Source organism: Cannabis sativa, chromosome 9 (genome assembly GCF_029168945.1).
Source record: "Cannabis sativa cultivar Pink pepper isolate KNU-18-1 chromosome 9, ASM2916894v1, whole genome shotgun sequence".
In the NCBI taxonomy this organism is placed as follows: Eukaryota; Viridiplantae; Streptophyta; class Magnoliopsida; order Rosales; family Cannabaceae; genus Cannabis; species Cannabis sativa.
The window spans coordinates 58786452-58804564 of NC_083609.1; the positions used below are offsets into that span (position 1 = coordinate 58786452).

An 18113-nucleotide genomic window follows, 5' to 3' on the forward strand; every position below is an offset into this window, starting at 1 on the left:
CATTGGCAAAGTTTACGCATTCGATGTATGGAGTATACATCGGAAGGGACCGATATTGAACTTTGATTAGATATGTTAAAACTTACCGTAATATCTATTCAATTCAATATCAACTGTTGATCCTAGATCACATGATCGAAATCCTGATATGGTTAGGCTCAATCTCAAGAGTGTTATTCGTGTTCTTTGATTTGTTAGTTAAGCCCTTTTCTGAGTCAGGGTAATACGTACATTTTGGGAACACGGTAATACAATTGAGTGGGGGAGCGCTAACATAAATATGGAATCCATAGCTTCTATTTGGCAAATAGAAGTAAAGGATGATTTCCTTCGAGCTTAACCAAACGAAGATAAATGGTGGAGATCTCATTTCACTTAGGTGAAATATCATTTATACAGGGTTAAGTGTTTTAAGGATAAAATACATTGTAGGGTGTTACAGTAATTTAATCCGTACAAAGGTAAATCATCTATATAGAGGATCATTGATCACATTAGGGTTATAACAATGGATAACTAATGACGTGTCTATATCGTGGAACATATAGAGCGTTTCTATATGACTGAGAGTGCAATTCCAAGTTCTAAGTGTGGATTCAATGAGGAATTAATAAGTTAGGGAATTTACTTGGTAAATTCAGTTCGACTTATTGGAAGCTCGGTTATATAGACCCATGGTCCCCATACTAGTTGAGGCCATACTGCTTGTAAGACTCAGTTAATTGATTTTAATTAATCAATTATAATTCTAAAAGTTAGACTATGTCTACTTTATGAATTCTCACAGTTTAAGGATGAAATCGTAAAGAAAAGGGTTTCTAGGTTTAATTATTAATTAAGAGACTTTGTATGTCTAATTAATAATTATTTTAAATGATAATATTATTTAATAATCTATTTTAGTTATTAAATAATTAGTTTTGGCATTTAAATGATTAGAATTGGAAAAGTGGTATTTTTGGAGAAATTGAAATAAAATTGAGGAAACTGCAAAATCCAAGTGAGGCCCATATTCCCTCTATGGCCGAAGCACTCCCTTTGTGTTTCCCAATTATTATTTTTTATTTTTTAATTGCCATGTAATTGCTAATCAAAACCTAGCTATAATAGGAAAGTGGTGAATCACACTAAATAAGGCAGTTAATCAATTACACAGTAATTAAGGAAACTGTTTTATTTGGAAAGATGTGCTCTCCCTTTTCCTATATAAAGGAACCTTGCTCTCTTCTCTTGTATGAATGATAAGCCACGAAATTCAAGAGAGAAAAGAGAGAGAATTTTCGAAATCCTTGTGAGATGAGTAGTGCCCACACACATCAAGTGGTATCTCAATCATAGTATGGAAGACTATGGAATTTCTGCATCAAAGAAGGAGAAAAGAAGATCCAGGTTCAGATCTTGGTGATGCTCGCTACAGAAAGGAATCAAGGGCTAGAGATCTGAACGGAAGGAGTCATATTATTCCGCTGCACCCACTGTAAGGTTTTCTAACTTTATATGTGTTTATTTTCATTGTTTTAGAATTCATATTAGGTTGTTAATCCAACATACTTGTCAGTAAATCTAGATCCTGGTAAAATAATTTCCAACAGTTCCCTACTCACCAAATATGACACTTGTGGGAAATAAATGGGTTCATAGAATAAAGCTCAATGCGGATGGATCTATTGATAAGTTCAAGTCGAGACTAGTAGCCAAGGGATACTCACAAACTCCAGGGATAGACTATAGAGAGACATTCAGCCCTGTTGTGAAGCCTACAACAGTCAGAACTTTGCTCACTTTGGCCATATCTAACAACTGGGACATCACTCAGCTAGATGTTTCGAATGCTTTTCTAAATGGTACTCTCAAAGAAACAGTCTTTATGACTCAGCCTCCTGGCTTTATTGATCCCCAATACCCTACTCATGTATGCAAACTACACAAGGCCATCTATGGACTTAAACAAGCCCCTAGAGCTTGGAATGAAAAGCTCAAATCTACCCTCTGCAGCAAGGGATTTTCTTATTCTCGGTCTGACAACTCTCTATACTTCTCTGGTTCAGGTGCTCAACAAATCCTACTGCTTGTGTATATCGACGACATACTAATCACAGGTCCAAACAAGCATTTAATTTTGAGACTGATTAATGAACTCAACAAAGAATTCGAAGTCAAAAATCTGAGATCTCTTCATTACTTTCTGGGAGTTGAAGTAAATCGCACCTCTGCTGGAATGCACTTAACTCAGTCCAAATATATTGTTGATATTCTCAGCAAAGTCAAAATGGATGGAGCCAAACCAAGTCCCAGCCCCACTAGTTCAACAATCAAATTATCCTTAAATGTTGGTGATCCCTTTCCCGATCCTACACTATACAGAAGTACCTTGGGAGCCCTTCAATACCTTACACTTACTCGACCCGACATAGCTTTCATTGTCAACAAACTCAGCCAATTTATTCATGCTCCTACAACCACACATTGGGATGCCTGCAAAAGATTATTTCGGTACTTAAAAGGCACCATCCATGAAGGACTCTTCATTCAACCTGCTGCAAGATTGGACCTTCAGACCTACTCTGATGCTGATTGGGCGTCCAGCATTGATGATCGTAAGTCTACTGGTGGCTATGTTGTATTCTTGGGTGGAAATTTGATACCTGGTCAGCAAAAAAGCTACAAGTCGTTGCTAGATCAAGCACTGAAAGCGAGTTTCGCGCTTTAACAAATGCAGCTGCTGAAGTGAATTGGATCTGTCAATTGCTCAAAGAAATTCACGTTTCTCTCCCAGCCTGCCCAATTATTTGGGTTGACAATCAAGGTGCTGCCTCTTTAGCAGCTAATCCTGTCTTTCATATATGCTCGCTCAAAGCATATAGAAATCGATCAACACTTTATACGAGATCAATTGCTGGCCAAAACACTTGAAGTGCGTTATGTGCCCTCAGTCGATCAAACTGCAGACATCCTAACCAAATGCCTATCAACCGATCGATTTCAATACCTCAAAAATAAGCTCAAAGTGTGGTCCTCACCCTTTCGCTTGAGGGGGGATGATAAACTGTCTACAGAGTTAGTTAGGGATAGTTAGTTATAACAGTTAGTGGTTGTTATGTAACAGTTCCCTTCTGTTGCTTATTTTTCATTTCTCTGTTCTGTAACAAACTCTGTACTCAGCTTTCTATGAATACCAAGCTCTAATCAAGACTTGCTAACTTTTGCAAAGTCTTGTGATTCAATTTTTCAATTGTGTCCTCCTAGAATTGCATAAATAAGTTCAACAGATTTTACAGATTCATGAAAAATTACACGGCTAAAAAGTTCACATCCTAACAATTAATTCACACAAAAGACTTTTTGAGTCATTGAGTGATGATAATAAATAATCTTCACCATTAATCAAAAAATGAGAAATATACAATCTGATGTATAAAACATCATGGACATAAAACTTATAAACTCAAAATTACTTTTACCATTTTTCACTACTATCAATAATATATTAGTAATTATCATGGTGTAGTATGTTTTATTGATATTTTTTTATGTTTGGGCAAAAGGTGAATGTCACCATTTTATTGGGAGAGATTATATATTTTTGGCTCTTTAAGTTGAAGTTAGCTTATTGTGGCAGTATCATTTTTAATGAGATAGAAATTCAATCTTAATTAAGATATATAACGATAACTCAATTAAGGTAAGATGAAATATAAGATCGCTAACTGACCCACAATCTCTGAAATTGTCAAAGTTACTGAAAGAATCAGCACCAAGTGATTTTTATTACAGAAAAAGAAACAATATGTTATTAGTTACAATCTAAAGGTCATGCCAAGTGTTACGTGCAGTCTATGATGGCTCGTTACAAGCTAAGTGATGCCCACAAGTTGGCCAAGTGGTGTTGAAGTGGTGGGGCATGTTGCGGTGCATGCAGGTGGCATGCTGATGCTTAGTTTGTATGCAGTGGCATTTTCGTAAATATCTTCAATATTGTCCGGATCGGGACGGGACTTGGTATTCACCATTTATTTGGGTCTACAAATAGAATGGTGCAATCGGTTTGGCGAAACTAGGTGATTTGGTATATGGTGCTTCCCATATGTCTACGGAAGCAAAATCATCTATGTTCCTGGTAGAAGGCTAAAAGCTCAGAATGCTCTTTAAGGGGGTACTCTGGTGTCAGCTCTCCACCACCCCTTGCACCTTGGTGCTAAGTGAGCTACTACTAGCCAGTGGGGACTAGTAGGGCGGGCATATGAGGACCACGAGGGGACTCATATGTCTCCATGAGTTGGAGTACTCATGGACATTATCGGGCCGACCCGGTAGTGCGTCGAAGAATGCCGCCAGAGGTTCAATGGTACGTTTCCCTTGGCTTGCCGGTATGCTGCTTGCACGGGAAGTGGCCTAGATCCTCCTAGAGATGTTGTGGTGCGCCTAGACCACGAGTCTCAACACGAGATGACACGGGTAGTCATTCGTGGACTAGTTTGCATACACGCATGGGACGGATGCACCATGTTGGAAAGGGACAGAGGTCTAATGTATGTAACTAGTTTGGTGGCTTGTCTTGAGGGCCTGCTAACATGCGTGGAGGCATGGCGCCTTGAGGATTGGTCCATGGACGCATGGGAGTCCTTGGGCGACGAGGGAGACTATTCGGACAGTATCGAATGGGGCATGATAGAGGCGTTGGCACGTTGGCTTGGTGTTGGCATCTCGCCACACATGTTACCTTGGTCACGAGTGACAAGGTGAGCGTCGGTGTTGGGATTTGTCTGACCATGGTAGGAACCTATGGACAGTGCGAGTATCTTGGCTAGAGAGTCTCGGTACATGAATGCACTCATGGATGCTTGCGAGCATGACTCGGCGGGAGTTGTTCAAGAGACGGGAGTGTGCCCGAGGCACACGGTCCCGCGAAAAATGAGCCCATTGTTACTCGGATGGTTGGAAGGCTGACCTTGGCTTAGAGAAGTCAAGGTGCCGCACGGGTGTTCCGTTGCCTAAAAGGGTGAGCCCGTGACAGTTGGTATCAGAGCCAGGTTCATCTCAGTGGGAGGTGAACCTGGTTGGCCTATCCTAGAGAGGATGTAGGCGTGTGGATGGATCGAGATGGTCCGAATGTTGGAACAAGACGTCGTTGAGCCAGTTAGTCTTTTAAAGAGGATCAGTAGGCTGAGGTGGAGTTAAGACTTGTGCTCCTCTTCATGGGAATACTGGACATCCTAAAGAGGAGACATGGATGGTTGCTTCGAGTCAAGTTCAGGGATGCTAGAAAGACAACTACCACATGCAGGCGCAGCAGAGGGCGCATGACAAAATGTTTGAAACTCGTTGGCATAGGACAAGGTTGAGGGGATAGTCCATGTTGTATGCTTGGTACACTAGGCCAAGTTTGCACGAGTGACATTGTAAGCGCGGGGAGGCGCTTTTGTTGAAAAGGAAGCTTGCTGGCAGGAGTGTGGAAGTAGTGCAGGGACCGTCAGATTCTTGTTAGTCACGACAGAGGTCGAGAGTTGATGACCGAGATGGTTCAGATTGGGATAGACATGGGATGCTTCAGTTGCTACGTTGTGTGTCAAGAGGGACGCACATGGAGACCAAGGCAGGCAGAAGCCGCAATCGTCAAAGGATGGTTGTACTTGGAGGTGTTCGCATGCGAGTTTTATTTGATCCATATGGAAGCGCCGAGGCAGTTGAGTGGAATGTGTTGGCTTGTTAAATCGCCATAGGGCGTAAGTCACACAAAGACATCGATAGAGATGCGGAGTTGTGGAATAAAGGCATCAAGGAAGCCAGCATGGCTGAGAAGGGTACTAGAGTTTGCATGATGGCCAGAGGGCTACATCATTGGAACTTAGTATACCGTGAGAGCCAAAAGGACATGATGCAAGTGTGAATCAGTTGGATGGTTGAGTGGGAAGTTAGTGCATGCATGTGGAAATCGACAGGGGTGCTAATGAGATAGTTGACTCGAGAGTCACATCCTGCGGGATGCACTTTTAGATGACATGGTGTGCATGAAGAGTTGGGGCGGTCAGGCATTTGCGTGTGGGCATGTTGTCGAGGACGCCAACAGATGAAGTGGGGGAGAGACCTTCACGGTTCACTCAACAAGACCAGTTATTCATTACAAGCATTGAGAGGAGTATTATGGAGATTGATTGTTGTTCAGGATGTAAAGTCAAGAAGACTCAAGACACAGGCAGAGCCAGTTATCTAGAGTGAAAGTCTGCAGGACTCAGGTACTAAGATAACACCATGGCAATGTTGGCCTAAGGTAAAAGTCAGCAGGACTAGGGTACTAAGGCAACAATGAAATGTCGAGGGGCGAAGAGTCAGAATGATCGAGGCATTAGTGCAACATCTTCATCAAAGTGAAATGTGGAATGGAGGAACCGTACGCGAGTATGCGGTTAGCTTGCGAGCTATATCTTGAGGGATATTCCTCTTAGAGAGAATTTCTTCCCAAGTTGAAGTGGGGGAGCCCACTAATTCATGTGTTAGAAGAATCAGGGTACTTGTTCAGTTTTGGTGTGTGAATCCAGAGGGAAACACTACAACAGATTGGTTGTTCAGGGTGAAGACTTGCTTGATTGCTGCAAGCTGCAGATAGACAATATGCAAGGGCGTAGGGCGAGATCAGGCGAGCTAGTTTGCGGCATGTTATGGACATGTTTTGTGTTTATGGGAACACTGGTGTTGTATGGGACACTGTAAGCCGAATGGTTCAGAGAACATATGTCGATGGGAGATAGCGGATTGGGATGACTTCAAGTCTTAAGAGTAAGACTGGGTGTCAGCAAGTTTGTCGAAAGTTAGCGAGTCATCAGAGGATGCAGGGTTGATTTTGGGGATACAAACTTGTGACACGGTTTGGGAGCGAACACGAGCGGGAGCTCGGAGGGCCGGTATGCGGTGGGTCGGTGGGACCTTTGCATGAAGCCGTGGGTATGCGGTTGGGCGGAGGGCCAATGTTGTCAACTTCGCGAAGAAATTGGGTGCAAGTGCCGCCCAGTGCTGCATTGGGTGCAGTTGGCTTGCGAGCCTCGTCCAGGTGGGACGCACCAAACTTTATCCTGTGATGAGTGTGTCTTGCTCGATCGCCATTAGGAGGATGGTGCGCCATAGAGTTGGCATGTGAAGTTTCCAGAGGGACTTAGCTTCAGTGGAAGCGTGTTTTGTAGGTGCCGTTGGGAACGGTTGGTTTGCGAACCTCACCCCGAGGGGTGCACCATATAATCAGGTGTCAAAGGAGTATGCATTGGACGATTGGCGAGTGAGGCTGCAATCGGAGAGGATGTGGTAGCTTCGGGGTCGGTGTTGCGAGGACTACTTGGTTGGCGGAGGACGGCTTTGTGATGGACTCGGAGGAGTTCATGTAGGGGGAAGTATTCTAGTGTAGAGGCAACTACTCCATGGGTGGATACGAATAGCGACGGTGCACGGGGTCTTTGATCAAGTCAAGAGTGGGCGTGCGAGATCATCACCAAGAGGGTGGTTCTACGGAGGTAGGGGGACAAGTGCAGACTTAGAATTCGGGAGAAGCTTGGGGTAAGCTTAGGAGTCGAGATCAGGAGGATTTGCCTGCGGTCCGTCGATGAGGGCATCGACATGTTAAAGTGGGGGAGAATGTTACGTGCAGTCTATGATGGCACGTTACAAGCTAAGTGATGCCCACAAGTTGGCCAAGTGGTGTTGAAGTGGTGGGGCATGTTGTGGTGCATGCAGGTGGCATGCTGATGCTTAGTTTGTATGCAGTGGCATTTTCGTAAATATCTTCAATATTGTCCGAATCGGGACGGGACTTGGTATTCACCATTTATTTGGGTCTACAAATAGAATGGTGCAATCGGTTTGGCGAAACTAGGTGATTTGGTATATGGTGCTTCCCATATGTCTACAGAGCAAAAATCATCTATGTTCCTGGTAGAAAAAGCTCGAGAATGCTTTCTTTAAGGGGGTACTGCGGTGTCGGCTCTCCACCACCCTTGCACCTTGGTGCTAAGTGAGCTACTACTAGCGCGGTGGGGACTGTAGGGCGGGCATATGAGGACCACGAGGGGACTCATATGTCTCCATGAGTTGGAGTACTCATGGACATTATCGGGCCGACCCGGTAGTGCGTCGAAGAATGCCGCCAGAGGTTCAATGGTACGTTTCCCTTGGCTTGCCGGTATGCTGCTTGCACGGGAAGTGGCCTAGATCCTCCTAGAGATGTTGTGGTGCGCCTAGACCACGAGTCTCAACACGAGATGACACGGGTAGTCATTCGTGGACTAGTTTGCATACACGCATGGGACGGATGCACCATGTTGGAAAGGGACAGAGGTCTAATGTATGTAACTAGTTTGGTGGCTTGTCTTGAGGGCCTGCTAACATGCGTGGAGGCATGGCGCCTTGAGGATTGGTCCATGGACGCATGGGAGTCCTTGGGCGACGAGGGAGACTATTCGGACAGTATCGAATGGGGCATGATAGAGGCGTTGGCACGTTGGCTTGGTGTTGGCATCTCGCCACACATGTTACCTTGGTCACGAGTGACAAGGTGAGCGTCGGTGTTGGGATTTGTCTGACCATGGTGGGAACCTATGGACAGTGCGAGTATCTTGGCTAGAGAGTCTCGGTACATGAATGCACTCATGGATGCTTGCGAGCATGACTCGGCGGGAGTTGTTCAAGAGACGGGAGTGTGCCCGAGGCACACGGTCCCGCGAAAAATGAGCCCATTGTTACTCGGATGGTTGGAAGGCTGACCTTGGCTTAGAGAAGTCAAGGTGCCGCACGGGTGTTCCGCTGCCTAAAAGGGTGAGCCCGTGACACCAAGCAAAATGTGTATCAAGAAATATGCACATATATATATATATATATATCTATAAATATATATATATATATTAAATGCGCACACACATGAACACGATTGCCCACATATGAAGATTACAGAGAAATATAGTACTGGGAAATATACTATCATTAAGTCTAGTCAAAAAGACATTTAATTAAAATATAATATCAGTAAGAGGATTAATATATATATATAAATATTTAAAATATAATATCAGTAAGATCAGGATTAATATATATATAAATATTTTAAATATAATATGATCAAATTATCAACAAGAGTGTCTAATATAATACTTGATCATTGACCTTGAGGATAGATATATTGAGAACTTTTTCAATGTACTAATAAAGGTTTTGTACATTTTAAATTAAGTTATATTTTAAATTTTGGGTAAGTATATAATGTATATTTCTAAATGAATCTGATCATTTTAGTGCATTTCCTATGACCTAATTTGTTTTGACATTTAAGAAAGTTTTTTAATTAGTTTAATTTTTTTCCTGTGTATGTTGTAATTATTTAAAACCTAAATTTTTTTAAAAAGTTATATAATTTATAATGTTAAAAATAAAATTTAATTATCTTATTACACATGTAATTATTTCTTTTTATATTCTTAGCAAAAAAAAAAAAAACTACTTTTTTAATTATATGGATAAAACTGTATTCTTTTGCACTATAAATATTTATATTTCTTAAAAAAATTTACAACTAATTTTAAATAACTATTACATACGGGATGAGATTAAAAATTTCTGAGCCAAAACAAATAGGGGATAATGATAAGTTTATGTACCAACTGGCAACAATATATTGAAAATATATAACAGATAATGAAAAGTTTTCATATATAATTGCAGTGTACGTTATATCCAAATAAGGGGATAATGTTTTTAACAATATATTTAATACAATATTAATCCACTAATTTGATCAAATAATAGGTATGAATTAATATATTAATCATGTACATAGTAATTGGTTGTTTCATATAATTTTGTTAATAAAGCAATCGGCTGGTATGAACTGAGAACAGTATATACATATAGTCACAAAAACATGCATTAAATAATTAAGGAAAAAAAAAAAGATTTATATGAGGCGCAGCCAAAATATATAGTTCATTAGCAAGTTATAGCAATTAAAAATTTGGTAAATAAAATTAACTTATTAAAATTTTATTTATTGTTAATTATGATCACAAATTAAATAATGGGGGCAGCTTTCTTCACATGGAAGATGGTACATGCATTTATAACCATTAATTAATGCCACTAATAAACATATGTATATATACCTTCAACCCTAATCAAACTACATATCCCATCACTATATATAAATACACATACATGAGATCATTCTAAATCACACAACATTATACATCCAACTTCTAAACCATATACCAATATCATTGAATATTATGGCTTATTCCAATAACATTTTCATAATGAAGATGAGTTTATTCATTTTATACCCACTAATCATGTTGATAATCTTAGCTCTTCCAACATTATCAACTTCATCTTTCAATGTTTTGATGGGTTTTGGGGCGAAACCCAATGGCCTAACTGACTCCACCAATGCATTCCTACGTGCATGGGAAGCTGCATGTACCTCTACTCATGCTGCCCTAATATATGTCCCCAAGGGTAGGTATTTGCTTCGCCCACTGGCCTTTAAGGGTCCTTGCAAAAGCCCCCATATCACCTTCCGAATTGATGGCACCCTTGTTGCCCCACAAGACTATCGGGTTTTGGGTGGAGCTGAGAATTGGCTTAACTTCCAAAGGGTTAGCGGGGTTTCTATTGTTGGCGGTGCACTTGATGCCAAGGGTCCTGCCTTGTGGGCTTGTAAGGCCAATCCAACCAAGTCATGCCCTTCTGGAGCCACGGTACGTAATATAACTTGTACTACACATACCATTACTCAAAGATCATTTTTATAGGGCACCAAAGTGCCCAGGGCCTCTATAATATGGCTTTTTATAATTGATTAGCGATTTTTTATAATCTTTATTAAATTAAAATAGGTGCGACCCAATGTATATTAAATTGCATCAATATCAATATTACACTTCATAAGGGTACTAGGCACCATTAGTGCTCTTTAACATTTCTCTTACTCAAATTATATTATATGTAGTTGTTTGTTTGTTAGAAATTATTAAGTTCAGGCTTAATTAACTTGTTTAATCATTCTTATCAAATAACAATTGTTTTATTATTTGCATGTAGAGTTTGAGCATTACGTATTCCAAAGACATAAAAATTACTGGACTATTGTCGTTAAACAGTCAAATGTTCCACATTGTGATAAACCATTGTGAGAATGTGGAGATGAGAGCAGTGAGAACCATTGCCCACCGTGATAGTCCCAACACTGATGGCATCCACGTTCAACTCTCTAAAAATATTGCCATCTTGAACTCTGCGGTAGGAACTGGGGACGATTGTGTTTCCATCGGCCCTGGCACTCAGAATCTCTGGATCGAACGCATGGCTTGTGGTCCTGGTCATGGCATTAGCATCGGGAGCCTGGCTAAGGACATGAATGAGGAAGGAGTCCAAAATGTAACCGTGAAGCAAGTTGTTTTCACAGGCACTCAAAATGGGATCAGGATCAAATCATGGGCCAAGCCTAGTAAGGGCTTCGTCGAAAGTGTTCACTTCTCGAATATCGTTATGAGAAACGTCCAAAATCCAATCATAATCGATCAAAACTACTGCCCAAGTCACGTCAATTGCCCAGATCATGTAATTAATTACTCTAAGAACTACTTAATCACTTTTCCTAATAATGATTATTTGCTTACATATAAAATATTGATCATGTTTTTTTATGTATATTTTACAGGCATCGGGCATAAAAATTAAGGATATAACTTATGAAAACATCAAAGGAACATCTGCAACAACAATTGCAACAAAATTCGATTGTAGCCCTGGAAATCCATGTAGTGGGATTAGATTGGAAGATGTGAATTTGACTTTCCAAAACAAACCAGCTCAATCCCTTTGTGCCAATGCTAAAGGAATATCTTTTGGCACTGTTTTACCAAATAGTTGCTTATCAAATTGATTTATTTATATAGAATTATTTCCCTTTATTTTATTTGTATAATTAATTATTTGATTAATTCTTTGTTAATTGTATATCATCACTTCATTATTTATTTATTCAATTCTTTTACATTAGTCTTACAATGATTGTTGTAATTTAACTTTCTCAAGCCATTTGATCATGAATATATTACAATATCCACTTGTTGAATATTTGAGTATTCCATTAATTGTATTTATTTGAAAAACTTAGATGGCGTTTGGTAACACTTTTATTTTTTCAATTTTAAAAATAGAAAAATGAAAGTAAATTTTTTGTTTTTAAAATTTTGTTTTTAAAAAACAAAAATATGTTCTATAACCACTTTTGTTTTTAAATTTTAAAAATAGAAAACAAAAGTGTGTTCTGTAACCACTTTTGTTTTATAATTTTAAAAATAAAAAACAAAAGCGTGTTTTATAACTATTTTTATTTTTCAATTTTAAAAACAAAAAAATATAAATTTTAATATTTTTTATTTTTTAAATAAAAAAAATTATGAATATCATTTATTTTTATTTTTAAATAAATACATAAAAATTATATAAAAAAGGTCAAATAAATAATACTCATTAGCATCTTAAAAAAAATAAGTAATTTGAAATTACAAAACTCATTATCTATAACAGAAAACTGACAAAATCATAATAAAATATAAACTAATAATTGTCCAATCTTGAAAAAAAAATATTAAAAAAGTTCTAATTGTTAATAAACTTCACTCATTATCTTCATAGTCGATTTGCTCTTCATATATGGTCAACAATTTCACCACGGACATTAGCTATTTCATGAATTTGATCTCTTGAAATGCTAAACTCAACACTATCATTCAAAGTTTCATGGGTCCTTTGTATAGTAGTACCTTGTACTTCAAAAATATCTTCATCTCCATCAAAATATGTCTTCTTGCATTCATCCTTATAAAATTGTAAATCCCACAACAGGAATTACAACGTACTTCAGTATTTTCAGATCATACGAAGGCATTTACTTTAAAATGAGAAAATGAGCCTTCAATACGCTAAAGCACCGCTCGATGACATTTCTCAAAGACTAATCTCGATAATTGAACAACTCCCTTTTTCTTGAAGGACTACAATCTGCATATTGATTCAAATGGTATATTTTTCCTTAATATGGGGAAAGAAAACTAGGCATGTTTGTGTATCCCGAATCAAATAAATAATATTTAGTCAAAAATTGACTACCAAATGGCTGGAGAGAATGACTTTAGCTCCATTCTGAGTCAAATACTATTTAGAATATTTTAAGAGCAATTATAAGTGGTTAATCCTCATGAAGTTTACATTCATCACACTTAATCAAAATCTATGTTACATGCTAAAGTGAACTAAATAACCTACATTCTTCACAGTAATACTAGCAAGCGTCATAAATTTGTAAATAATTTGCATCAAAATTGACAAACAATATACAGTATCAAAATACTATCCAATCATTTTCACAAGCAAATCAAACATAAAAATATTGTTTTCTAATCAGAAAGACTGTATTCAGGTTGGTCCAATAAGGTTCTGTTTTAAATTTTAAGCTTACTACCACCAACCACCCTGAATTTCTAGAAGAAAAAGAACAGAACAGAACATCTTGAAACCAATATTAACTTACTAATCAAATTTTGATTCTCATGGTTGGTTACTAAAGAAATCTTGTATTATATGATTCTCAGTTCTCTCACCACATTTCCAATTCATTGAGCTGACTGAACCAGTCAAACCACCCAGCACAACTTATAATTGTTCTTTAAATCAAAGTTGGCACCTTCTATTAGTCTCACCAAGACAGTTAAGAAGAACAATGCTCAAATCAAGTCATTCACTTAAAAAGAGTCTCCACTGTGAGCTAAATTTCTCAGGCAATAAATCTCACCAGGAAGTTGATTTTACCATAAAATATAGTTTAATTATATATTTCTTAAGCAAGAAAGATTACACAACAACATAAGGACTTATTACGATGGGATATACCAATCAATCTTGTATTGTATATGCCTCAGTTCTCACCACATTTTCGGTTGATAGAGCTCAACCAGTCAAATCACACAACAAAACTTTTACAAACAAATTAACAAACCAGCTCATTTTATAACAATGCAGAATTGGAATCTAGTGGGAAAACAACAGTCATTGTAATGATGAATTTAGGTAAAATGTATTGCTAACTAGAATAATGTATATTGTGGCCTCTAAATAATATTTGATATCAAATTTGTCAGAATTAATAGATTAGATTATAACAACACAAGCATAGAAAGTGTCTCCACAAAATAGCAAGCAAAGTAGGCGTCTCCACAAGTATATACAGCTATGCGAGACCATGTCGTGAACCATGCTTAGTTATGATAGGTTCACATAGAAAACAATGCATATAGATAAATCTTAGCTAAAAAATAATTCTCTACCACAAAACCAATTGAATCAACCAATGACAAAAATCACTAGCATACTCAAAACCCACTAATTGTTTTTGAAATTAAGCAACAAAATCTCATTTCAGATATTAAACCCAAAACTAATTTGAAAAATTAAATCCCAAAACCTAATAAAAGCTAAGAACAAATTTTCTCAAACAAAAATCCTAAAATCAAAATAAAATACAAGAAAAAATCATACCTGTAATAGCAAAGATATCTTTCACACTAAGAAACCATTCTCATGTCATGCTATTCTCATTTTTTCATGTTCAAATCTGAGTGAAGAAATAAGAGAAAATTTGAGAAATAAGGAGAAAGAGAGGCGATATATATATATATATATATATATATATATAGAGAGAGAGAGAGAGAGAGAGAGAGAGAGAGAGAGAGAGAGAGAGAGAGAGAGAGAGAGAGAGAGAGAGATTACCTAGAATAGCTGAAGCCATGGAAGACTCATTGAGGAAGAACGAAGATTAACGAGAGAGAGCGAAGCAAGAGTAAAAAAAAAGTGTTTTTAAAAATTTTAAAATCATCAAAAATCTATTTTTAAAATTTACTCCTTTTGATTTTAAATTTTAAAAACAAAAAGTGAAATTAATTTTACCGAACACCATTTCTATTTGTATTTTCAAATTTTTTATTAAAAAAATAAAAAACCATTTTTAAAATGGTTACCGAACGTGGCCTTAATTAGTGAAATACTTCTTATTTTAATTATTTTTTTAAAATATATATATTTATTGTCACAAATAAATTTAAATCTACAACCTTATAATTTACAGCAACAGAATATATCATTGGAAATATATTATCATTAATACAACATATTATAGGGGCACAAATAACATGAGATCAGATATATAAATATATATGTTTAAAGGTTAATAATTTGAGAAAATAAAATAAATATTTTATAATTTTTGCTGAGAAACTAAAAGTAAAAGGAAAACATAAAGATAACATAATTGTAAAATATCATGATTCACCTTATATGTATTGTTCCTTTGTATTTGGATTTGATTCATAAAATTACACGGCTAAAAAGTTCACATCCTAACAATTAATTCACACAAAAGACTTTTTGTCATTGAGTGATGATAATAAATAATATTCACCATTAATCAAAAAATGAGAAATATACAATATGATGTATAAAACATCATGGACATAAAACTTATAAACACAAAATATTACTTTTACCATTATTTTTCACTACTATTAGTAATTATCAGTATGGATGTTTTTATTGATAATTTTTTATGTTTGGGCAAAAGGTTCGAATTTCACCATTTTATTGGGAAATTATTGGGAGAGATTATATATTTTTGGCTCTTTAAGTTGAAGTTAGCTTGTTGTGGCAGTATCATTTTTAATGAGATAGAAATTCAATCTTAATTAAGATATATAACGATAACTCAATTAAGGTAAGATGAGATATAAGATCGCTAACTGACCTGTAATTTCTGAAATTGTCAAAGTTACTGAAAGAATCTGCACCAACTGATTTTTATTACAGCAAAAAAAGAAACAATATGTTATAATTAGTTACAATCTAAAGGTCATGCTAAGCAAAGTGTGTATCAAGAAATATAAATATATATATATAAATATATATATATATATATTAAATGCACACACATGAACACGATTGCCCTCACATGAAGATTACAGAGAAATATAGTACTAGGAAATATACTATCATCAAGTCTAGTCAAGAAGACATTTAATTAAAATATAATATCAGTAAGAGGATTTATATATATAAATATTTTAAAGATAATATATGATCAAATTATCAACAAGAGTGTCTAATATAATACTTGATCATTGACCTTGAGGATAGATATTGAGAACTTTTTCAATGTACTAATAAAGGTTTTGTACATTTTAAATTTTTTTTTTTTGGAAGAATTAAAGTTCATTAAGCAAGAAGAAAATTGGGGATCACAGGGGATCACCCTCCCCTTGATACAGAACTGCAGATTGTCTAGAAATTCTAGCACTCCTTGCTAAACTATCCGCATATTGATTGGAATTACGATTAATGTACTGAAACTTACAAAGATTAAATCTACGACTATAATCTAAAATAGACAGGGACTTGTTAAGGGATCTTCAATCCTTAGGACACTGGTTAAAAACTAGAGCATGAACTGCGGTTTGACAGTCCGATACTAAGAGAATTTGTTGTCTTTTTTCTTCAGAAGCCCACACCAGTGCCATGAAAATAGCACTAAGCTCTGCATCAAGAGCAGAGATAGCCTTGATGAAATCTGTTTTTGAAGCCCAGCAGCCAGTTGATCTGTTTATCATCACTGCAGCTATTCCTGCCTCCCCCTTGAGCCAAGACGCATCTGTAAACACTACCCAGTCCACTTCCAGGGTACCAATATCAGCACTCAGTAATCTATCAGCACGGCAGCAAGTTACTTCTGGATCAGCACCATTTGAGAAAATCGAGTATTCATCAAAAGCCTTCCTCACTCTCCTTAAAATTTCATCTATCTTCACCAAATCGCCAAGACGACTATGATTGTTCCTTATCATTCAAATTTGATCCACAATGCAACCCAAATAAGTTAGAATTTCCTTCCTCTCCATTCCGGCCGCAGTCACTTCCTGAACCAAGTTCTTCACAAATTATAGCATGCTATCCCCTAGAATTTTCTCTATTCTAAGAGGAATTTTGCCTAGAAACCAGATAGATCTTGCCAAACTACAATCTCTGAAGAGATGTAAGCAATTTTCCTTCTGGAATCTACACAGAGCACACTCCTTGTCTACAAGAAATGGTAACCTTTCCTTAACCGGAATAGCATTGTTCAAAACTCGCCAAAGTAAAACTACAATTCTAGGGTGAAGATCAATTTTGCCAAAGCCAATTCCAAACTGGCTAATTCTCCTTGAATATCTGAGTTTTTGATCCACAATGTATGCACTTTTAACTGAGAAGCTTCCATCTTGTTTCTCTTTCCAAATTAATCGATCCTTGTTAGGAAAAGGGAGCCTAGGAATCTCTAAAAAAATTTCCCCCACTTCCTTTCCAAAAAATTGTAAAACAACTTCCTCATTCCAAGCATTACCCAAGGATAAATCTGCTATTGTTCTAGCAGTAAATTAAGTTACATAATTGTATTTTAAATTTTGGGTAAGTTTATAATGTATATTTCTAAATGATCAATCTGATCATTTTGGTGCATTTGACCTAATTTGTTTTGACATTTAAGAAAGTTTTTTAATTAGTTTAATTTTTTTTATGATTGTTGTAATTTAAAACCTAAATTTTTTTAAAAAGTTATATAATTTATAATGTTAAAAATAAAATTTAATTATCTTGTTGCACATATAATTATTTCTTTTTATATTCTTAGCAAAAAAAAACTACTTTTTTGATTATATGGATAAAACTGTATTCTTTTGCACTATTAATATTTATATTTTTTAAAAAATTTACAACTAATTTTAAATAACTATTACATACGGGATGAGATTAAAAATTTCTGAGCCAAAACAAATAGGGGATAATGATAAGTTTATGTACCAACTGGCAACAATATATTGAAAATATATAACAGATAATGAAAAGTTTTCATATATAATTGCAGTGTACGTTATATCCAAATAAGGGGATAATGTTTTTAACAATATATTTAATACAATATTAATCCACTAATTTGATCAAATAATAGGTATGAATTAATATATTAATCATGTACATAGTAATTGGTTGTTTCATAT

The 18113-nt window shown here is 36.5% G+C and overlaps 1 protein-coding gene across 1 annotated transcript; it reads left to right on the forward strand.

Moving 5' to 3' along the window:
- The first annotated feature begins 10206 nt into the window (after positions 1 to 10206).
- LOC115723986 (polygalacturonase-like) lies at positions 10207 to 12103 on the forward strand. The gene is made up of 3 exons (XM_030653443.2): positions 10207 to 10727; positions 11071 to 11589; positions 11690 to 12103. Exons 1-3 carry the CDS (start codon positions 10257 to 10259, stop codon positions 11912 to 11914), a joined length of 1215 nt encoding a protein of 404 aa, XP_030509303.2. The 5' UTR covers positions 10207 to 10256; the 3' UTR covers positions 11915 to 12103.
- The last annotated feature ends 6010 nt before the right edge of the window (positions 12104 to 18113 follow it).